Source organism: Thermobia domestica, chromosome 3, assembly GCF_964235325.1.
Source record: "Thermobia domestica chromosome 3, izTheDome1.hap1.1, whole genome shotgun sequence".
NCBI classification, from domain to species: Eukaryota; Metazoa; Arthropoda; class Insecta; order Zygentoma; family Lepismatidae; genus Thermobia; species Thermobia domestica.
Window position 1 is genome coordinate 127,430,448 of NC_137456.1, and position 18,993 is coordinate 127,449,440.

Sequence of the window (18,993 nt, forward strand, 5' to 3'; positions counted from 1 at the left end):
AGGCTTCAATAAAGGTTGGTTCATCTAGCTCTTTTCACTTTGTCAATGTATGATTGTGTCTGAAGACATTGTACACGTAACATGAAAAATATTAAGTAAATATTTAAAGATGACGAAATATCTTCTCAAGATATTTTCAAGTGATATTTATTATTATTATTATTATTATTATTATTATTATTATTATTATTATTATTATTATTATTATTATTATTATTATTATTATTATTATTATTATGAACAACAACCTTTTGCATTAACCCATTAGTGCCCAGAATTCCCCAGTGGTATTTTGAAAAGTTTCTTTTCGCCTACTTGGTCTTAATAGTACTCTAAAATAGAAATTAGAATATTTTTGAAAAATATTTATTTTTTCTTGTTTCTTAGGCCGGCAACTTTAGTTTCCAAATGGCACATACATATTCAAAAAAGAGAACATTTTGAAAAGTTACAATTCTGAGGGAGAAAATACACTGCGAAAACATAACTTTTAAAATCAAATCAATCCTTCCTTTACAGACCTTCAATCCTTCCTTCTGGAGTCTTGGAAATCAATCCAGTTGCGTCTTTCTCCTCAAAACACATTGTAGCCAAAAAGAATGCTAACCTTACGTCAATATATCATACAAAGAAAATGCAACGATGCTATGACGAAACAGACTCCAAAATAACTTCATGGTTAAAACCTGCAACGTCCATCCATGAATTTCGAATTCTGCGCTATAACGAAAAATTGCCGTGGCAACTTAAGTTGCCAAGGGGACACAATGGGTTAAGTATCATTATCCTACTTGTTATCAGTAGCGAAGCGTAATTCTACAAATTGAAAAAGTCGAAGGAACATCAATAACATAAACAAATATTAAGAAAGTAAAAGTAAAATTGTAACAATGTAATTGAAAACAGTGCTCTGTACCAGAGATGACAGTCACATTATCTCAGGTAACATTTACTCGTGTGTGCAGAATTATGTAATATTAGACAAAATTTTGGAGTTCGAGAGTATTGATTTTTACTCAAATAAAATATATTTAAATGTATTTGGTGATTTTACGCATACCACTTAAGATATATCTGCTGTACTACTAGTAAAACTCTTGCTTTGGTTTGTCCATTCCTAGTCAATATTTTTTAACTTTTGTTTATGATTTGTCATTTACGCATACAGTGGGAAAATATAAGAATTCTTCATACTAAGCAAGCAGTTGGTTCAGTTTTACTTGAGTAACAAAAGTTGCAGACGAATTGAAAATTCCCAATAGCTATTTAGAAGTTGTACTCCAATGAGAAGTGAACTCAAACTATCACTCAGTGTAAACTGTACCAATTACCCTCATACTTGCTAAAGAGATGAAATGTCACATTGATAGACAAAGAAATTTTCACATTCTTCTGTCAAATTTTCTTGATATTTTAGTAATTTACAAAATACTTTAGGTGTAAAAAAAAGTTCCAAAGTAGGTTGCAGAATGTCTCCAGATCTCTGAATAACTGTGCCAAGCTCTTAATGAATTCGCTATATGGATAATATAGCCACTTGATTCCGAACCAAACGAAAGAGAATCTGAAAATAGACTACTGAAAAGTTGTGTTACTCACAACTTCTACACTGAGAAAAAAAGGACTAGGATTTCCGTGTGAATACATCGTATTTACGCGGGTACGCTCCTTAAGTAATGTAATTTCATGTATAAAAGTACAGCAGCTGGGAACACCATGCCAAGTCTGGAGTTCGGCGTTGAACTAGACTCGCTGTGATTCGATAATTTTATTCACATGATTGATTTGGTGTTAAAAACTATTACTCTCGTAAGGTAGGGAGTCACAGATTTAGAAAGAACCAAGAGGGGACAGTCATAGGAAGGTAGTAACAACATTATATACCTAAGTTACCACCGTCGGAATGGGTATGGCGTTAATTCTAGATTTGAAATGGTGGTCCCACAATACAAAATTTTCGCTGGACGGTGGTGTAGATCGTACTACTGATGAAACAACATTACTTAACGTGGTGACGCGCGTAACCTGGTAAAAACAGCATTTACATGCCGACTGGATTATGCATTTTTCTCCGTGTACCAGTAGGTGAATAGAAAAAATTTAAACAACCACTTAAATTTCTTCACAAGGATATCTGGTTAAAATAAAATAAATTAAGAATACGAAGATTAGTACCGCCGACGGCCGCACTCATGGCTTCATGACACAACTCACCACTGATACTAATGCTCCTTAAAAATTTCATTAGCTATTTCTGATTTTGTTTGTTTCCGATAATTTTAACCAAGCACATAATATACGGACATTACAGTGGCTTTCTTCAGATATAGGGAAACGTAACTGCATGAAAGTAAATATGAAACTTAATAGTGTTGTATATTTCCTTTATTTAAGAAATTATTTCTGTCATTAGGAATCCTACAGTTCTGTTGAGAAGAATTATTCATGTTTAGATACGTTGAAGCAATTCCAGAAAGAAGCTATTTCTATTTACAACTTCGTGATGAGGGAAGTTAAAATAATTTTTATTTCATATTTACTGTTTATATGAATATGAGATGCGATACTTTATACAGTCAAAATAAAGATTTATAACATCACAATAATTTTATGCTGGTTAGGAAGTATTTAATAACTTGTTTACGTACATTATATATTTATATCCGCTTGGAAATGTTGGAAGATTTTTATTTGTGATTCGGAAACGTGCTTAGAAAGTTCACAGAGAAGCTAAAGTGTTTTTGCAATCGGAAAATAGGCTGAAAGTGTCGACGTTGAAAGACAGACCGTGTAATATCCTTGCACATAAAAGTTACTCAACCGAAACTCCGTATATAAAGATGTTGCGGCTGAATTTTTTTCTTTTTCTCACAACTTTGTGTTCATGGTTGGTTTATACCATAAGATTTAGTGTTGTTTTACGTTTTTAACGTCTGCGACGAAATGAAAACGTTATTTAAGTGGTGAGTGAGTGTTTCGTCAGAATTTGTGCAACGCTTCATATATATTAAGATATTATTGCAGTGAATGAATTCTTTTAAAGATAGCTGAAGTTTATGCTGTGATACTCATGTATTTCTTCACTATGTTTGTGGTGCCTCATTTATGGTAATTATTAATGTAACAAAATATCCAGTGCATTTTTAACGAGCTTTGAAGAAATGGCTGTGTTTGCTCCTTCTGATTAGGATAAATTAGCTTCAATACACGATTGGACCATGAGAACAGAATCATTGAAGCACCAATATGTGACTAAGATACAATTTTGTGTGTTTATTTATTATTATTATTATTATTTTTTTTTTTTTTAAATTTACGATCCCATTTCTGTTTCTTAGAAGATTATAATGTTAATACGTCCGTCTATTACTCCAACAAGACTCTTGAACAAAAGTGAATTTTTAAATTCTGATTTTTGCAATAAACAACAGGTAGAGCGGTTATCTCGTTTGATTTCGTTAGTGAAGTCAATTCATTAACATATTCACGGGTAACAGTGATTTTAACGGTGGACATCCATCCATATCCCATTAATTCTTAAAATAAGTTTCGAATAACGCTAACATGCAAACATCACAACATTCAAGAGTTTCGGGTTGCGTAAACATCTAGGCAAAATACTTAGATATTCTAAATCCTTATTATAAACGTAAGCTCATTCATTCATAAATATGTACGTTTCACCTGATCCTTTTACTGTCTTCAGCACAGTTTATTCTAGTTTTTAGTTGGATGCACTCAGTGGTAGAGCGCTTACCTCTGGTGCGTGGGGTTCCTGGTTTAATTCCTTGCTAAGTACATTTGTGGTGGACAACATTGTGTTCGTGGGTTTTCTCGAGGTACTCCCATTTTCTCATTCTTCAATTCTTCCATCATTATTCATTTGCTTTAATCATCGTCTCCGTTAGCTTAAAGGGCATAATTGTACGATGTTAAACTCAAAGATTTCATATATATATTTTTAATTTTTAGTTCATTGTACTTTATTTTTTTTTAAATTTAAAAATCGCACTGAGAGATTGTGTACATGAAAGATGTACACGCACTTGTGAGCAACGTAAAACGCAAAAGTAAAAAGCAGCAAAAACAGCATTTGATACATTTGCAATTATGATGCATATTTGAACGTGTGTTCACGTTTCTAATATTATTTTTATGCAAATTTGAATCAATAGAATGTCAAATATGTTCTGTGCAAAGATTTAACTTTACATTTCTCAAATCAACGATACAAATGTTGACAGATCAATCATTATTCTGATCATATAACAACTGTTTCTTGCTAGATCTATCCTCAAATACTGACGGATAATCCGTAAATATTTACGAATCGAAACTCTTAAACTGTTAATTCATGCTGTAATCCGAAAGGAGGAATAAAGCATTAATTCAACATGGAACAAAAAGTTTCTTTTCCTTTTTAGTGACATCTATAGCTCATATTTTAAGCAGAATAATATATGTCGGGTGTCCCAATATTCAATATTGAATAAACAGTTGGGAGAAAGACTCATAAAATGCTTTGTGTGGAGTATTGTACTGTATGGGGCAGAAACATGGATATTACGAAAACAACCTGAATATTATGAAAAACGACTGGAAGAATTCTAAATATGAGTGTAAAGAAGACTGGGGAGAATTAGCTGGGTCGAGCGGAAAACGAATGAGAGAGTGTTAGAAATGGTCGGAAAAAAGAACAATTTTAGATACTACTGGTTAGGACATTGGTTAAGAAGCAATTGTATCATGAGGAACTTGCTAGAGGGTATGGTGGCAGGAAAGAGAGGGAGGATGCGAAGTAGATTACAATTAATGGACGATATCAAAACAGAGAAATCGTACGTGAAAACGAAGAGGTTAGAGGAAAACTATGGAGCATGGAAGCTTCTCAGTTGCAGCAAGTGACCTGCCAATAATGGCAGAATACCTATAATGATGAATAGTCATTATTTTACCGCATATTAAATAATTTCTGAATATAGTATAAATTTATTTTTAAAAAGAGAGAAAGAGCGAGAGACAGAAGAAAGCAAAATCTTTTAAAGTAATATGTTGATCTTTGAGAGGGAGATACTCCCATATGGTTGTCTTCACTTCGTTCCTTATTACTATTACCAACTAAGACCCTGCATTGTTTTAACCTACTACTTTGTTGTGGCCTACTGAAAGTTTTTTTTTTTTTTTTTTTGAAAATAATCTTTGCCAAATATTCTATCCACCCCTTCCCAAGAACATATCTGTAAAATAATAATTTGTATAATTTTCGGAAACGAGTACATGTTGTAGAGTTGAGTTTTTGTATTTTACATCCTCATGCAACAGCAAGGTTATGAAGGATGAGACTTCCAACTACGATTGGAGCTTGAAATCGGTGCAGTTTGTGAGTGCACAGACCATTATGCAAAATCAAACATTGCAAGTCCCCACCACACTATGTCGCATCAAAGAGAGGCGAAGTACAGGACCATGTCATCACCGACTCCTGCTGCATGTCGTGAAGTTTCACATTACGTTATGTTCTCTACTCACCCTGTTCATTTCGAAATTTTACCATGAAATTTGGTTTTAAAAACAAAAGCAACTCAGCATGTACTCAAAAAACTTTAACTCCCGTGAGCTAACATTCATTTTTTGGTCCATGTTGTACAATAACGTAATATGCAATTTTATTTTATGATTTTAATTTCTGTTACTCTTTCACGACGATAAAATGTTTTGTATAGAATTATGTATTCATTTCCCGCTATTAGTCCATTTTATTTCGTCGCAGATGACCTTTGATGTTTTGTGGTCGGGTTTACCGAACTACGCTACTGTGTGTCCTGCAGATTGAGAAGCTTTCTTACTATCATGCCTGCTGATAATGCCTTGTGCTATATAGAGATGAGCGTGTTTTCAATGTTTAATTTGTTGAATTCTACCTTCAGAGTGTTTGGTATGAGTCCTGAAATAGATATTAAAGTGTGATTATTGTTATAGTTTCTTGACACCACATATCTATAATCTTAATTCATAGTTTAGTGTACTTGCCTTTCTTTTCCGCATATTTCGTCTGCAAGTTGCTATTAGGTGATACTGCAATATCTGGTACGAAGGTTGATTTTTTTAAAAAGTCCTTTACTAAGACAATACATTGTCTTTTGCATGTTATAGTTTTGTCCGTGATGATTAATCTTTTCGAGTGTGATTTGAATGTCTATTATTATTATTATTATTATTATTATTATTATTATTATTATTATTATTATTATTATTATTATTATTATTATTATTATTATTATTATTATTATTAGTAGTAGTAGTAGTAGTAGTAGTACTATTACTACTACTACTACTACTACTACTACTACTACTACTACTACTACTACTACTACTACTACTATTTACATACACAAGGACACACATAGAGGAGAACAGAATGAAGCTTAGAAGCCTCTTGACTAAAGGAGAGTTCAGGATAAGAGCTTTATTTTTAAACGTCATTCATTTAAAATGTGTTGGCTGTTAATGAGAAACAGAAGCCTGCTTGTTATCTGGTTGCAGGTCTACAGAAACCAAACTCCCTCTTTATTATCTATAAGCACAAGCAAGAGAGAGATTTTAAAGTTCCTGTTTTTTTTTTTTTTTTTTCCTTGTTCTCTTAAAACAATCACTTTAATTCTCAGTTTAGAAGGATTTAATAGCCACAGTTTATAAATGCTTCGTTTAAAAAGAATGAGAAATAAGGGTTTAAAATACGCTCTTTATGACTTATTTATGGTTTTGTAAGAAGAGAGTCTTTTCAACTTCAATACTTTAAATGTTCTTTAAAAATCTTTACAGGAGAACTTGAATGCAAAAGTGTTAAAACACTTGTAAGATCTTTTTTGTTTACTTATTTTAATCTTATTGACCGTATAAAAACACTTGTAAGATCTTTTTTGTTTAGTTATTTTAATCTTATTGACCGTATACTATGTATACGAGTGCAAGGTTAATAATGGTTCGTTTTATTCTTTCGTATTCTGTATTTAAAAAAAAAAAAAAAAACTTCTACTAGTATATTATCACAAGAAAATAGTTAACAAGGATGCCTCTGAAAAGTTAGTCAATATATTAGACACGGTGGGCCCTATGCACTAGTGTATGGCTATACGAGGATGTGTTTCCGATGCGTTACATAGATTTTTCTGTGATTAGCTAATTTTTCCGAATTACCGTGTACTTTTGTGAATTTTCCTTGTATTTGAGGTTGTCAATCTATACAGATCCGTAGCCAGAACACTAAGGCCAGGGAGGCTTAAATATATTTTGAGGGGATAAACTTGAGTTCACCTTAGATTCATACGTAGATATACATACAAATAAACAATTGGAAGTTTCAGGGGGAAGGTAAAGGTGGTCGAAAGGGAACTCAGCTCTTCCTGGCCACACCTAGCTATTATAAATAGCACCTATATGATTACTGACATACAACAGATAAGATTCATATGTGAATGATGTAGTAGCCTTTACCTCCCCTGTTACATTTCCCTTTGCTATGGCTTATATTGAATTCAAAGAGATGAATCACCTATTCGTACTTCTTACGACAATAATAATAACAATAAAATGCCTTTTTATCAAGCAATTCAAAGAAAAGTTTTCTACTGTTCTCTACGAACTGTATTAAATTTATGACTCATTTGCATTTTGTCTCTCGTAAAATCCTCATTTAGCCTAAAAAAAAAAAAAAAAAAAAAAAACTCCTTTCGTGCCAAAGGTTCAAATAAAAACTTGAAATAATAGTACAAAAACGGTGAATTCCGTTTCACATTATAAACTTCGGCAAACTCCTAAACTACAGGGATCCACTATTGAAATTCCGGTTTCAGTAATGGGATAAGAGAGGAGATAGAACCTATTCTTGGGATGCTAAAAACGTGAAAGTAATCTCCCTATGTCTTACTATTTTTGCTCTGATACCTGTCGACAAACGGATAGATGGATTCATTCTATATGATGTCCTACTGTCCTACACTTATGAACAGTATAATTTGAAGTGTTTCATTTAGAGGTCGAATTTCTTTTCTTTTTTTTTTTTTTTTTAAATCTTACTCATAATTTAGAGCCCTAAAAGAAGAAACTTGAATGTCCTAGGATGAACTGCTTCGAAGTTTCGTAATAAGTAGTCGAATTGGGCTGGTATGAGCCGGTGTGACATTCGGGCAAGTAAATTAAGACCCTAAAACTCATACCAACTCTGCTATCTTGAACTAATGCCGAAATGTATACTCGTACTGTATTAAGTAAATTGAATAAAGTAGTTTTACTGAACAATATGAAACAAATACCTAATTTAATTTTGCTAGTTTTTTTTTCTCGTCTGATTTAGCATATCGGTAATTTTATTTCCAATTGACCACTGTTCAGAAATAAGTAATTAATGGATCTTTTCTTTTATTCACGAAAATTAACCATTGATTTAGAAGCAGAAAGATATGAAAAAGGAATCAGAAATAAACCTGCTACCTCTCTATTTTCGAACATTTATCCTAACTTATTTTCAACCTCAACCTCATAATATTTCATAACTTTTCATCCTCATTTAAACTCACAATCTTATCAACACCTCAACCCTCCCTTACTCCGCCTTCTTTAAATTATTACACTAATGTGATTCTTTGAAGTTTAATGTTCTTGACATCGAAGACGACGCAGTTGCTGTATATGTATATTGAAAGTGGCAGTGCTGTCGCGGTCGGCGCTGCTTACACTTCACCCGTGAATTCCGACGAAGACGCGTGGCGAATTGATCCATTAGTTATTGCGCTGTAAGCCGCTAAAGCTGACTTGAGACTGCACTTATTCTATTACATATTTTCTACATTATTTAATGCAACAACTCCTTAGTTAGTCTGTCAGTATTGTCACGGAGATACAAAAAATGAAGTGAGTGTGTGTGTTTGGAGAATACATAATGTATATAGAAATACTATTTATTTGTTATACTACATTACCTATGATTTCTCTTAAAAGAAGTTTGTTTGCTTCGTTGTTTTCTAGGAGAGAGAAACCGGAACAAACGGACGCTCTAGAGACACTAGCAGAGCGACGAGTACGATGGAGATCTCTTCGCATCATCTACTTCACCATGTTCCTCATGTCTCTTGGCTTCAGCATCATCATCACAGGAGTATGGCCCTACCTTATGCAAGTAAGCGAGCTTTTCTTCCTCCATCACCCAATGATGAAGATTTAGTTCTTTTTTTTTAATCTAAGTTGACATTGATTTAGTTCGCTTGCTCTATTATTCATATACTCTAGCATTGCTGTTTTTGTATACAAAGATGGCTCATCAGTAGTAAAGCATTTTCTAAAAGCTCACCTCCAGAGCCTCCTATATCTTGCAGTTGAGACTCTTTAGCCGAGGATTGCTAACGTTTCAGTATTTGACAGGATTTTTAAACTTGCTTCCGTCTCTTATTTGATATTGTCCGATAGCTTATATTTCTCTCTCTCTCTCTCTCTATTATATATATATATATATATATATATATATATATATATATATATATATATATATATATATAGCAAAATGGTGACTTCAATTGCGAAAATGAAGCTAAAAATATCAACTGGAGCGTTCAGACCACAAGGCTATCAAATGGAATTACCAAGATTGTGAAAAAAGAGATATGAAGTTTGTACGATATGCTTAAGTACGTACATGAGAAAGTTATTATTTTCTACAATATAAGAGTATGGGCGGAATTATGGGGAGATTGCCTCCAACTTTTTGACAAAAAATGAGTTATTCATATTAGCTCCACACTCGTCTAGGAAGTATTCCACAGGTTCGAGACCGACCAAAAGGTCCGCCTCCTCCCCCCCAGCAGATAATTCCTAACTCCGCCCATGTATAACAGCTACTTACAATATCCTTTAAGCTCTGAGAGGAGCATTAGTTAGAGATCTTAAGGTGAAATATGTTCAAAATGACCAAAACTTGGACTTGTTTTCCTTGTGTACTGAACGCTCAAATTCTTAAACCTTATCTTGCTTAAAATATATATATATATATATATATATATATATATATATATATATATATATATATATATATATATATATCAAGCTACCTCTTGAGATTTATTGCAATCTGAATACTCTACAGACATTTTATATCTGTTTTGTGTAGGTCTAATAAAATGTTTTACATCTAAGCACTTTTTATTCATTGATAATAGCCATAAGTTGTAACAAGGTTTCTCTTATTTTTACCAAAAAAAAAAAAAAAAAAGAAAGAAAGAAAGAAAAGAAAAAGAAAGAAAGATAAACCCCTTACTTAAATAACTTTCCCCCCAATATTATCGTTGAAAGCGCTGAGCACCTCCAACTTCAGTAACTCTTTCGTGTTCTTATTTCTACAAGCATTTTTCTTGATTTTTAAAAATAACTACTACGACGTATTACGAAATATTGGAAGTATTTGTATTTAGAGAATTTAATGGAAACTACCGATTTAACTAGTTCTTGCCTTAGTAAAGTCATTTAGAAGTGACTTTTGGAAAAGTAATTTCGTGGGGAGGATAATGATTGAGGGAGGATAATGATTTTGCCTAACTAATAACATGAAATAGGGTAAATTGCCGTTTTCGATTATGAAAAAGCGAGGTAATACATTGAGATCAATTATCTGTATGGTTTTAAAGAAAGATATTTGAGAAGAAAGCATCAAGGGGTCTTGTAAGCTCTAACTAGCTCGGTAGGATTATTTAACTTTCGGAAATAAACCATTTTAAGGGTCTTCACTACAGCGAAATTAAACTACTGCTAATTTTCGTGTTTTTCTGTAATATCTTCAAAACAAATACATATATTCGAAAAGCAAAACGTAGTGAACTAGAGAATACTATTTTGCATATGATACCGTTGTCACAACTCATCTATCTGCTTTCGATTTGCAGCTGTAGATAGATTTAGCATTTTTTGCAGGTTCTGTAAATAGCGGCATACCAAAAGCAGATAGGTAAATTGTGATAAAGTTATCAGATGGAAAATCGTATTGTCTAGTTCACTACGTTTCTGCTTTTTGAATATTTTTATTTGTTTTGAAGATATTACAGAAAAATTCTAAAATAAACGGTAGTTTAATTTCGCTCTAGTGAATGCCCTTAACGAGGAAATTTCCGATTTTCTGTTTTAAGAACTAAAGATCTGTGCTACATGAAATATTGAAATTATATTTGACGTTAAATTTGATGTAAAATTGCTTTGGCAATGTTTCCTTTAATAAATGTGTGATTGTGTAACAGCATTCACTACAGATTGTATATAGTTTATATGAATATTAATGATATAGTAAAAAATCTGCTTGCATTTTAAGAGTGAACTACATCTCACATCATGCGTCAATATAAATAATATTAAGATGCCTATTATAGGCATGTAGAGGATAGCACATAGGGTAATAGATCTATAGCGATAATCCAATGTATCATCATATGAACGATTCAGTTATGCAATTGACATAGAAAAGAACTTTCAGACATCTGTGCGAAATTATTTGTATTCATGTGTCGTTGAACTAGTGTCTGCACGATATTTTATTGTTGACTGTGTTCATGATGTGACACAATGGCGTCGAGATTACTTTACTTAAAAAAAAAGAAAGAAAGAAAGAAAAGAAAAGAAAAAAAGAAAGAAAGAAATGTAAGATATTTTGATATCATTATTTCTCTACAATGTTCTGTGATATATTATGTTAACTTGATTCAGAAAAAGGTAAATGTTCTACAGGTGGAAAGAAAGAACAGGACAGGACACTATTGTAATTTTATCATTAAGCAAAATTTTCAAGAATATTTTTGAATAACAAAAGAATATATTTTACAAAAGCCATATATAAGGCTATGAACAAAAACAATGATTAACGATCAGTGCCATGCCGTGCAAAAAAAAAAAAAATAAATAAAAATAAAAATAAAAATAAAAAAATAAATAAAAATAAAATAAAATAAATAAAAATATAAATAAAAAATAAAAAAATAATCCAGCGCCCGGGGCGAAAATATACGACGGCGCCCCCGTACATGCGAGTGAGGTGGGCAGACCAGCCGCGAAGCGCCATCATGGTTGGCGCAAAGCGCAAGAAAATAATTCAAAATAAACCCTGCTTTTCCTTGATTTTGAGCACTTTTCTACTTGTATCCTTTCATTATCTATCTATCTATCTATCTATCTATCTATCTATCTATCTATCTATCTATCTATCTATCTATCTATCTATCTATCTATCTATCTATTCTTACTTCGGCGCTCAGGGCCACCGCTCCGCTCCCTCCCCCTCCCCAAGGGCACGGCACTGTTAATGATAGTCTCCATTTTCGCTTTTTTATCTGTTCAATGTTTCGATGTGTTTTTGAATTATCTTGGTCAATTTGAATTAAATTTATGCTCCATAATGCCAAGGACGTACCCAAGGGGGAGGGAAAGGTGTTAAAAGAAAAAAAACTGAAGGAAAAGAAAAGAAAGGAAATAGAATACAAAACGATAATCCTAATAAAATCTACTCTCAGATTTAATATTAGATGGTAGAGTGGAATTTAATACCCATCGGACAAGTTTCTCCCAACTAGATTAAGCTGTTATTCTGGAGTAAATAGATATTTAATCGGGAATGACCCAGTTGTGTTTCTTGGCATGATTATTCTGAGTAAATTGACTACTGTAGGGAAAACATTTACTCCGCCAACTTTGAGCGAGTAAATTCAGAATCCATAAGTGAAGTGTGAATTCCTGCAAGCCAGGGCAATGATTGGAAAAAGGTTGATAGTGTTTGCTAATGATTCGAGTGAAGATGATGTTTATGATGGAATTAGGCGAGCAGTATGAATCAAAGAAAGAGCAAATTTCGTTGAGGATTACGATGGTAGCATGGACGGATATATGGGGGGGCATGGGGCATTGCCCCGAACTTTTTAACAAAAAATAAAAATGCCACCTATAAGATGGCCACCTACCAAGACCTCAGAGACCGACCTAAAGATCTGCCCGCCCAGCAGACAATTCCTAACTCCGCCTATGGATGGCAGTGAATTTGTAATATTCTCGATTGAATAAAGATAGTAACTTGTACCAAATTTCACAATAGAAAATCCCCACGTTAAGCGGGTTTGCATATCCAGGCTCCTAACTATGAAAACATTTACGATCACTCCAACCCCAATCATTTCACAGATTCAACATGTTGCATATAAGTTGTTAGGACGTAAAATTGAATGTAGTTTATACGAAAAAGACCTTTATGCATTGCAAGACCTGTAACGCCCAAATATTCACCACAAACTTATAGTGGTATCGACATAAAAAAAAAAAAGTGTCGAGCAGGAAATTACTTTACACAAAAGTCTAAAGAAACTCAGTGAAGACGTACGAACTCGTCGAGCGGTATGGGTCAATAGTCTATCAATCATAAGTTCATGTGTTCAAACCTTGTAGGAAGTATTCGTTTTGTTTTTCTTCCTTAAAAGTGTATTCCTTAATTTCATCAGAGGGCTGAAAACATTTCTTTGAATAAATCTTTGGCAACTACTTTTCTCTCAAATTCGATTAGAAAGGAACATTATATAAATTGCAAATCTAAAATCCAAAACTGAAAACAAAATATTAAGTATTTTCAATATTTCATTATTATCCTTTGATTTGTAATGAAAAACTAATTATAAGCATTGATGATTTCAGAAGATTCTCCCCGGGTAATGGTCAATATATGAATGAGAGGAAATTGATAGAACATTATTAGTCCACTTTGAGCATGATCGAAGATATGGCCACGAATTTATGTCGGCAGGGTCTCAAATTTTCCCACAGGTCATGCCCTGAAATCATCACTGTTTCAAAGGTTTCCTTAACAAATACCTAGGTAGAATATTACATTTATTTCTCGTTCTACGTTTTGAAATGACAAAATCATAATTTTAAAGATAATTATAATACGATAAGCATAAAGGTTTATAGAACTAATGAAGTAAATAGTATTCTGTAAGTTATCGGTTTCTAATCGGATTAAAACTAGAATATTCGTTTGCATCGCACTTTAAAGTAAATCCTCTCTATACATAATTCGTACTGGAAAGCATGTTTAACTCCAATTATTTAATCAATATTTTTAATAATATATTTTTATTGCAATATTTTTACTATTCAATGTCATATACACTTCATTTCCCAAAGCAAAACCTCGCAAATGTATAGTGGGCTAGTGAATATTATCAAATAAATTATCATTTAGTTTACGTAAATACTGCATCGCCTGATTTGAAACTTCGTACTTTAACTAATATTGTTATTATTATTATTATTATTATTATTATTATTATTATTATTATTATTATTAATAATAATAATAATAATAATAATAATAATAATAATAATAATAATAATAATAATAATAATAAAAATCATAGCCATATCTTATAAGAATTTCAGGCTGGACATTATGCACATTATGCAAAAATGATGAGAAACAATTGAAGGCTTTCAAAATATGTGCGTGGAGAAGAATGGAGAGAAATAGCTGGGTCGAGAGATAAACGAATGAGAGGGTGTTAGAAATGGAAGGAGAAAAATATTAAGAAGAGGAAGAAAAATTGGTTGGGATATTGGTTAAGAAGGAACTGTATCATGAGGGATGTGCTAGAGGGTATGCTGGCAGGAAAGAGAGGGAGGGGATTAATTAGACTATATAGAAACAGAATTAGGCTATTGGCGATATCAAAACAGAAAAATCGTATGTGAAGATGGAGAGGTTAACAGAAGATTGTGGAGCATGGCAGCTTCTCAGCTGCGGTAAGTGACCTGCTGGTAATGGCGGAATACTTCTGATATAATGATGCCGATGATGCATAGTAGAAACAGAAAAATTCACTTTACTGTCATTGCTAATACGAATCACAATGCAAATTTCTACAGGCTGTCAAAATGCCTTGTTCTAAAGGCTGTAGAGAAATATCTGTTACTATGAGAGGGGAAATCATAGGTCGAGTAACTATGGGACAAACTGCCATTCAGATAGCTAGGGGTAGAGATGCAAGGGCTCGAAAAAAAACCGGCTTTTTTGAAAAAAAAAAAAACTCGGTTTTTTCTGCTTCGCTTTTTTGCTTGGGAAATTTTGGGCTTTTTTGAAAATTCTGCTTTAAATTGATAAACCAGAGTTTGTTTCGCTTCTCTACAACACAAAAAGTCATTTAATTAGTGGTTGATGCCGATAATAATATAAAACCTCGAAAATAAACCATGAATTTCGAAAATATATTTCAAACAGTTTTACTTCTCAACATATTTACATTATGAATTCCAAAGGATTAACCAATGTATATAATAAGATTTTTTTAACCTCCTACATACAAAAGTAAGCAGGGTTGGCAAGAGCCATGGTTGTTTTTGAAAATGCCAAAAACCCGTTTTTTGGGGGGAGTTTAAACTAGGCTTTTTTGGTTTAAACCAGGTTTTTTTGGGTTTAGATATTTTGCTTTATGTATTTATATTACATATTGACAGAAATAAGTTTGTTTCGCCTTGGTGTTATTATGCAACAACGGGGTTATGCTGGAAGAGGTCACATAAACTTAAAGAAGTCCGGTCAGTAAATTTCTTAAATTGAGAAACTCCCGCCCTAGCCATCGGGAAAATCCCGTCATTACTCTAAATGTAAAACAATAACGGAAAAATCCTGTTATTGCTTTGCATGTAAAATTTAAAGGTCAACGTATCATAATCAGTACGCTAAAACTGAGGTATTAAATTACAAATTTAGTGCGTACATATCATTGAAAGTACAATCCAAGCTAATGTTGGAAGCTACGTAGGCAATCGATAAATTTTGTCAATTTATATCAGTATATTTAAGCAACCTTGGCTTCTTTATAAAACAACAGGCATTCAGGCATGCAGAAATATACAATTTAATTTCGTTTCCTATGTTCAGGCTTAACATCCTTACGTAATACCGAGGTTATCAAGGAGAAGACTTTCGCTTAAAGTGACATCCGAACCGCTACTTTGTTTACGCATGGAAGAAGGGTTGTGGTTCAACCGAGAATTGAACATGGGACACCTTGATTAAAAGGTGAAAAGGAAATAAAACAAATGCAGATGGTTTGATGTATGGAAACGTAACCATGAAGTTCACACGATTCGCATTTTCCGTACCTTTTATTTTTTTTTTCGGTTTAAACCAGTTGTTTATTTAAACAGAAAAAAAGAAAAAAAAAAAAGAAAAACAGCTGGTGTAAACCAGCCAACCCTAAAAGTAAATACTTCTCTTTAAAAAATACTCAAATAAGTAGCAAAATTCTATGTAGTACTTTTACTTCAAAATATTCCATACCCTCTTTTTGGAACAAAATAAAATTAAAATAAAACATAAGAAAAATACTTAGATTTATATGATACACTTAAAGGCTGCACACCTAGAGCTTTTGGTTTTGTATATTCTTGAAATTCTACAGTTTTATATAAGCACCATCACGGTTTATTCAGTCCTCAAGTTTTCTGTATTTTTAACAAGAGGGATTGAACATGAAGGGTGTGAGATAAGAACATGGTAACCCATAATTTTACTATTTTAAGAAATTAGAAATTTTCTGCTGCACAATCCATTTTGAAAGTCGGAAAGCTGATTTTTCACATAAGTCTATACATGAGGGATTAAACGAAGCGGTATGCGTTGCTGCGTATCTGATGCTGCGTAACTCAGGAATTGAAAATTTGTTTGTTACCATGTTCTTGGCTCACACCCTTCATATCATTATGGAACTCTCCCCACCCCACCCCACCAACACACACACACACACACAAAAAAAAAAAAGGACTACGGAATATATTTAAGTTAAGATAAATACAACTGCACAACAAACATGATTGACTGGAGCTTTTGCGCTTCTATCGAGAAGTCCGGAATTCAACTCAGCATTCGACCATTCTGACAAAACTTTTCTTCATTCCATCTATGAAATAGAAATAGTGCGTGTACTGTGAGTTGGCTGACTTCATTTCTTATTGTTTTTAAATCGTTATTATTACTAATTACCAGCAGTGACGGTTTTGCGAGGGTTACGGGGGGGGGGGGGCGGTCTTTCGGACTGAAGCCTGTTCCCCAAAATTACGGAAGGTCTAAAACAAACGAAATATCTATTAGTTATGCCTTTACTCATAAACTTTAAGCTGCCGCCAAATAAAAATTACGAATGTTTAGAAAAACTAAACATTAGTAAGAAAAAAAAAAAAAACCTCCCAAAATACTTTTCTAAATCCGCCACTGATTCTCAGTATAAAGTGATCTTCAAGGTTGTATCCGGAAGATTATCGCTAAATATATAAACGAAACGAAATACAGTATTGGTTATGCCTGTACTCATAAACTTCAAGCTCCTCCCAAATAAAATTAGGAGATTTTAGAAAATGAAACAATCAGAGAAACCCGTCCCAAAGTACGTTTCTAAATCCGCTACTGATTATTTGTATAAATTGGTATTCAAGGTTGTATCCGGAAAATTATTGCTAAATCGTTGCACAGCTACAGTATAACAGAAATGTGGAAGTACGGTTAGACGGATATATTAAAAAACTTACGCTTTGACGGATATATAGAAAAAACGTAAATTTAACTTCTGCGTTAGAAGCTAGAGTACTAAGCTCTTAGAAATGAAACAGACGACAAACTTAAATGATATCGAGAAGAAAAAATATCGATAACTCAAAAGTTAAAATAAAGTTAAATAGCCTCTAAAATTGCCCTCAAATACTACATTCTTCATGTTAGCTTTAATTTGTAAAACATGTGCTCCATCCATCTTGATGGTGAATTTTAGAGCGAAATATGGCATTTAGGTCATGGAATTCTTATCTAAGTATAGAATATACTATAAGAAAGCTATTTAGATAGAAAAATCATGAAAATGAAAAAAGCCAAAATTTCCAAAATTCTCGTTTTTTCCCCAAAAAAGCCGGCTTTTTATGTGAAAAAAACCATCGATTCAAAAAAGCCGGCTTTTTTGCATCTCTAGCTAGGGGTATGGGCTGTGACAAGAAAACAGTGAAGAAATTGATGTAGTGATATGAAGAAGGTGGTGAATATTTCACATCTCGGCCAAGAAGTGGCAGACCAATAATAATAATAATAATAATAATAATAATAATAATAATAATAATAATAATAATAATAATAATAATAATAATAATAATCACTGTGTGCTGGGCCTTTATCAGGGTTCTTCTGCTTCTCCCACTTTCTTCATTCCACATTTGAAGACTTTGGGGCAAAAATCCGTCAAGTCCATTTCGGAAAATAGGTTGAGGGGAGCAAAGGGCCCCTTTTCAAAAAAGGGTCTCCTTGATTCAAAGGGCCATATTAAACAAACGAAACTTTGCCGATGCAAAGATGACTTCAAAGTAGGAAATACGTGTTTTGTTGTTTTTACCAGAAAAGGGTCGTAGGGAGCAATGCCCCCCTTCGAAATGACAAAAGACTCCACAAAATCCTCACGGAAATTGAATTTCGGTGGAATTGCTTGAAACTGTGATAAGTTGTAGATATTGTCTAAGAAAACGTCTCAATGGACACAACCACAAATCACTGACCATTTGGCTACTACAGGGCCATTTTTTTAAACAGCCAAAGATAACGACATTCTGGATTTCGGTAAAAATGACTAAAACCGTGATATGTTGTAGATACTGTGATTCTGAGAAAAAGTCTTAATGGGCACAACCACCAATCACTGATCGTTTGGCCAATACGAGTCCACTTTTTTGAAAGCAGCCGAAGAGAGTGATATTCTGGATTTCGATGAAAATGACTGAAGCTGTGATATGTTGTAGATATTGTGAGTCTGAGAAAAAGTCTTAATGGGCACAACTACTACTTATTGACCGTTTGGCCACTACGGGGCCAGTTTTTTGAAAGCAACCGAGCCGAAGATAGCGATATTCTGGATTTCGGTCAAAATGACAGAAACCGTGATATGTTGT

General features: G+C 33.1%; 1 protein-coding gene across 5 annotated transcripts in view; it reads left to right on the plus strand.

Annotated features, from left to right (window-relative positions):
* Cln7 (CLN7/MFS domain-containing 8) overlaps nt 1–18,993 on the plus strand; it is a 169,078-nt gene that overhangs the window by 96,548 nt on the left and 53,537 nt on the right. For 3 of the 5 annotated variants that reach the window (XM_081751662.1, XM_081751661.1, XM_081751659.1), the window contains exon 2: nt 9,025–9,175. In XM_081751662.1, coding sequence (XP_081607788.1) covers nt 9,025–9,175 — 151 coding nt within the window. Of the gene's footprint in view, nt 1–8,769; nt 8,911–8,997; nt 9,176–18,993 lie in introns of those variants that run through there. The other 2 variants (XM_081751663.1, XM_081751660.1) reach the window with 2 other exon arrangements.